The sequence below is a fragment of the Sinocyclocheilus anshuiensis genome, unplaced genomic scaffold (assembly GCF_001515605.1).
Source record: "Sinocyclocheilus anshuiensis isolate Anshui unplaced genomic scaffold, SAMN03320099.WGS_v1.1 scaffold93, whole genome shotgun sequence".
NCBI lineage: Eukaryota > Metazoa > Chordata > Actinopteri > Cypriniformes > Cyprinidae > Sinocyclocheilus > Sinocyclocheilus anshuiensis.
Genome location: NW_015539852.1, coordinates 1011471 through 1017469, shown reverse-complemented (window position 1 = coordinate 1017469; position 5999 = coordinate 1011471). Strand labels below are relative to the sequence as shown.

Here is a 5999-nt window from a genome sequence, read left to right as displayed (position 1 = left end):
CCTGCCTGTAGCTTTCTAGTAACCCTTCAGACCTTGATTAGCTTGTTCAGGTGTGTTTGATTAGGGTTGAAGCAAACCTCTGCAGGGCTGCGGCTCTCCAGGACTGACGTTCGCCACCCCTGGTCTAGACTGAGGTTTTAATCAAATAATAAAATAAAAAATATTGTCCTAATAGATCAGTAATTCTTTTGATACTTGCATGCATTCAAGAGTGAGTTTTAAAAGAGGGAAAAAAAGATAAGCCATGTGATCACATTCAGAACATAACTGGAGCACTAGAAAACAAAACAGGCTACTAAAAAATAAGTTACAATAAACAGTAAGCAAGTAAACATGTAAGTAAAAAAAAAAAAAAATTAAATAAATACTTCATATTTATCTAATTCCTGATTGTTTTAAGCTAGTCAAACAAAATAGATTTCACAACCCGATTCTCGCCACCGTTGTGGGCAAATCTTGTAAAAGTGTTTGTGAACTTTAAAAATACCAAGAGCTAAAAAGTAAATTTCTGGCAAAGAAACAGCGCACACCTGTCTCCTTAACACACCTGAAATCCCCTGGAGCTCATTGTGTAAAACATCTGTCACACATATGAGATCAACTGTGACGAAGCACAGACTCGTGGGAATCGTGCAGAGGAAACATGGTGTCAGTGAGTGGTGACAGTGAAAGTTAGAGCAGTTTGTCAACATCCAGCGTTTCACTATGAAGAAATCAGAATAAACGGCTACGTTCAGACACCTTTCATGTAACATTTCAATTACAACGTCAACCCGACTATCAAACGCGCTCTGGAACGCATACAAACATGCATTTAATGATGGCTTTGCTCTGTTCCAGCTGAGGGGTTTTCTATGGCCTTGTCGGACACAGCCGATGTTGGTGGATAAGTGTGTATAACCTCAATTAAAGCATGCTCTAAGTGTCTGACAACAGCTAATATTCCTCTTCCAGCAGCGGGCCGAATTGATGTTCCTTCATTCGTCACCCCGCAGAAAAAGCAATCATGCTGTTGTCTCGCTCTGCTTAGGAGCTGGGAAGCGCTGCCTCCAGTTGCTCATTAGCATGCATCGCTAACACCCCCTGTCCTCAAGATACCGTAGCATCTTCCCTGCATTCATCCAAACTCCCTTCTCTTAACAACGTTAAAACCCCTGCTTTAATATGCAGAGGAATCTGCTCTAATATACTTGCTCTAAAGGTGTTTTGAGGATAGTTAAACATTAAAACACACTGCAGTTATTGTTCGTCCCCGCAGATTTGCCCCCTCATGTTTGCTTGCTTGTTTGCAGAGCTCGGATTGAACAGAAAGCCTCTGTTCTGTCGGCTCTCCTGTTAGAGGTTCAACCCATAAAGCTTTAAGAAAACAGCCAGCTGTGTTACGAGATCTGACAGTCTTTAAAATGGGTATTTTTGAAATATCTGTGGTACATTTTGTAAATTCGCCATTCGTATTATATGGAAAATTGATTTGCAGACACTAAATAAGACCTGGGATAATTGACAAACTGAAGCAGCAGTGTAAGATATTTCTGAATGGTGGAATAGCTTTCCTCTCATGTATAGTTTAAGCTACAAATGTTGGTCCCACTTTATATTAAGTGGCCCTAATACCTGTGTACTTGCATAATAACTAGATGTGTACATAGTATGTAACTACAGTGTAAGTACACATTGGTACATAGTATCTACAGATGTAATGTTTGTGTAACTACACATATGTAACAACCCACTGAATGGTATGTGTAAATACAAATGTGTAACAGGACATTGGTAACAACACTTTTTGGTAATGAAAGTACAAATGTGTAACAGGACTAACAGCACTTTTTGGTAAAGAAAGTGTTACACTTTATATTAAGTAAATAATTCCTATGGATTTAACATGTAATTACTCTGATGTTACACAGCAGCGGCCAGTAAGTTAGGCTTTACATATAAATTGTGGTTGGTGTCCAGAATGTTCTGTTACAAAATGTAGTTATATATGTCCTGTTACACATTTGTACTTACACAAACCATTCGGAGGGTTGTTACATGTCTGTACAGAAATATTACATCTCTAGATACTATGTACCAATGTGTACTTACACTGTGGTTACATACTACGTACACATCTAGTTACTATGAAGAAGTACACTTTAGCTTTTATTTGTTCAGTGTAAAAATATTGCAAAACTGTAATATTAATATTATGATAATAATATTATGAAATATTATTACAATTTCATATAACTGTTTTCTATTATATTATATATTTAAAGTATATTTATTTCTATGATGGTAAAGCTGAATATTTATCCAGATCATTCTTCAAAAATCACTCTAATATACTGATTTGTTGCGCAAAAAAAAAAAAAAAAAAAAAATAAAATATTACCGACCCCAAACTTTTGAACAGTAATGTAAATTTTCATTCAAAAAATATTTCACATAAAAGAAAATAGTTCTTTTACTTAGCGCATTCACTCCCTTGTAAAAAAAAAAAATGTATTATCAATATTGAAATTAGTTGTGCTGCTTAATATTTTTGTGGAAATAGCCATACATTTATTTTCAGGATTATCTGATGAATAGAAAGTTCAAAAGAACAGCATTTATTTGAAATATAAATTTTTGTAATATCATAAATGTCACTGATCAATTTTTGTAATTTTTTTATTTACTTCTATTTTTTAAACATAATTTTATCATATGCATTATTAATTCATATGAATTCAAAATACATTAAAGACTGTTCATTTATACTTGAAATATTAAAAATAATTAGATTTTAAATGTAGAAACTGTATGATAACCAATGCATTAACCTCCATTGATTAAACCTTGTTATAAAGAGTTACAGAAAATAAAGGAATTTAAGAGAGGGATAAATTGCCTTATTTCAACCGATACAAAGTTTGTCCATGACATCACCAGCTATGGGCGGGGCCCAGAAATTTGCAGTACACCAGTAATTAAAAACATCATACAATATAACAAACAGCATATATTGTTCAGCAGTCCATCCAGCAATAAAAAAGAGGCACTCAAAGAAAGCACGTACCTCTCTATCGAGCTGGTGGGGTGCTATCACGGTGACAATGTCGCCTCTTTCCGGGTCGATGTAGAACATATTGGGTGAAGGTTTATCGGGCAGCTGTCTCACGATGATGTAGCGCAGTACAGCGTTGTCCGTGTTGGGATCGTCTGCGTCGTAAGCCGTCATGGTCATCACTGTAGTGCCTGCCAAAAACAGTTGAAAAACAATGAGTTATAATGGAGACAAATGGGCAGGATGCTACTCAGTTTGGTGCCAACTATATCCTTAAGGTTTTATCTTTACACCGACACCACTTGTATTGCCATTTTTCATTAAACCGCACAGCCGAACGGAACTGTAATCGATCGAACTCGGCGAGCCGAGCAAGAGAAGACGATGCACTTTGAATGAGGCTTCAGGGCAGAAAATAAGAAAGAGCAAAAGTCTACTTCTAAGAAGCCCTGTTACGATTCTCCCAGCACATCCGAGTTTTATATTGTACTGCATCTAAAATAAGGATGCCGTTCTTGGCAGATGAACTGTAATCCTAGTCAATCCTTGACATATCAGCTCGCCTCCTCTCTCAGACGTGGCCTCCGGAATGAACAGCAGCTCGATGGTATCCGGAGAGAGGGCGATATCACAGTTCAAGCGACACTGTTCATCTATTTCATTTTCCCTCCGTCTCATCTGAATGTGCTCAGCCGCAAAAGTGGGCCGCAAATGGAGCCAGAGACTCTCAAAGTCACAGTGACCAGACAGTGACACGAGGCTGGTAGAAGATAGAAGTCATATCTATCTCCTGAAGTTAATGGCCTCTATCAGTGACGTTAACCTCTGATCAGCCTTTACAAGAGCTCTCGCACTGTACGGCATAAATCCAGCAGGCACCAAAAAGAAAAATGGGGGGATATGTGCAGACACCCTCAAATAGGAATATTAGCATCTTAGAGTAAATGAGTAAAAGGCAATTATAAGTAATTAAGGGAGAAGTGAGTATCTGCACGGGGAGAGAGACAGCGGTATTAGGCAGCGGTTAAGCAGTACACCTCTAATGATTAATTACACATGCTGAAGCGCATAGCGGGGCTCTCTCGTGACACCGCTAGTCAGAGCGAGCGGTTCCACTTCACTGTTCGGTTACACCAAGTTATACGACCTCCGTGTTCGCAGAAACACACACTGACACACATACGAGTGTGCGCACAGCATGACTGCACACACACACAGACACATGCAACCTTTTTCTTTCTCTCATGCACATACGGAAAGACAAGCACCCAGACAAGAGCACTCATACTGCACTTTGCGAAGAGCAACCTAGCACTGAAATTAAGTTTGAAAACCCTGTTATTTATTGCATGGTTTTACTCTTGTCATTTGTTTTACAAACTAAAAAATGTAATCAAATGGCAAATAAACAGATTAATTTAATACACCAACATTGAAAAGAAGGAAGGAAGGAAGGAAGGACGAGAAATAAATGAACCTGTACAATAAATTAATGAGGTAAAATAGCTCTAGAGAACAAAAGAATGTGCAAAGATACAATTTTAAGCGTGGGCCAGTGTATGTACATATAATTTGTATCTGATTATTTATTCATAATTACCCAAATTGGCTCCCAATATATCCCGATAGATCGAGAGCTAAGTTAAATCAATGACTGTAAATCCTGTCAAAATTAATTAGATAGATAGATAGATAGATAGATAGATAGATAGATAGATCCCAATATATCCCGATAGATAGATAGATAGATAGATAGATAGATAGATAGATAGATAGATAGATAGATACCTGTATTTGTCCTACAGAAACTTCTAAACACTAGGAAAAAAAATTATAAAATAAAAAAATAAATTTGCCTCAAAAAGATGAAGAGCTTCTTATGTCTTTCCATTAGAGCTAAGTTAAATCAATGACTGTAAATCCTGTCAAAATTAATCTCTCAACCAAAAGAAAACTACTTTAGTACTACATTTAAGTAGAAATTGATTTCCTTGTCAGTGAAACAAGTCCTGTCCAAACATTCTGTTTATGTATAGAATGCATTCATAATCAAGACATTTTTTTTTACAACTGAACAAACATTTGTGAAAGAATAGCACAATCAACCTAATCACCACAAGACCCCTTGATTCTGAATCGACATTCAATCCGGTTCCTGTAGTTCTATTAACCTGTTCTCCTCCTGCACCCTCATAAAGATCAAAGAGCTATGAGGTATTTAGCGCTCATCAATATGAACCATGACAAAAGCCATCAGCTCCCATCAGCACACACATAAATCAACAAGCAGATCTAATTGGCTGATGGGAAGGGCCAGAAAGTGAATGCAAATCACTGCTACACAATTATGAGGCAATTATGTCAAAGCTGAGCCCAATTCAGGAGCTATTGTCTTCCTTTATGAAGTCCATACTCTCCCCAGTGCCAAGCCGGAATCAATGTTAGCTATATTGGAAGGTTTAATGGGAGGACCTGAAATGGCTAGACTTGAATCTGCGGGTCTCCATTACTGTATTATCAACTCTGTTCATCTAATTGGGGCTGTGGGATCAGTCAGAGTGAGGACTTTTTCTTTCTGGCTCTTTCTTTCTCCCTTTTAATTCCACCATCTTGTCACACTGAACAAGAGGCAGAACATTGAAATGAATAATGTCTCATAAAATGCCTGACTTGAGCGGTTAATTTGATATCAGGCTCGGTGTCTAACTCTGTATTAACTAAGGCTGAAAACAATAATTGGCATACTGAAATCAACCACAGTATGAGCAGGCAAGTAGGAGATGTGCTACATGGACTTGCGCTATATAATCATAAAAATGATATATAACAGATTTTTTATAGTTATGTTATATAAAAAAATGTACGTATTTGTCTACATTTATAAAAAAAAAAACAGTAAACAGTATATATAACAACAGTGTAAATGTGTGTGTGTGTGTGTGTATGTATGTATGTATATATATAT

At 37.0% G+C, this 5999-nt stretch overlaps 1 protein-coding gene across 2 annotated transcripts in view; it reads right to left on the bottom strand.

Annotated features, from left to right (window-relative positions):
- The window catches only part of cdh13 (cadherin 13, H-cadherin (heart)), a 319293-nt gene that overhangs the window by 89907 nt on the left and 223387 nt on the right, over positions 1–5999 (bottom strand). For both annotated transcript variants that reach the window (XM_016480972.1, XM_016480973.1), the window contains one exon: positions 3047–3225. In XM_016480972.1, coding sequence (XP_016336458.1) covers positions 3047–3225 — 179 coding nt within the window. The remainder of the gene's footprint in view (positions 1–3046; positions 3226–5999) is intronic.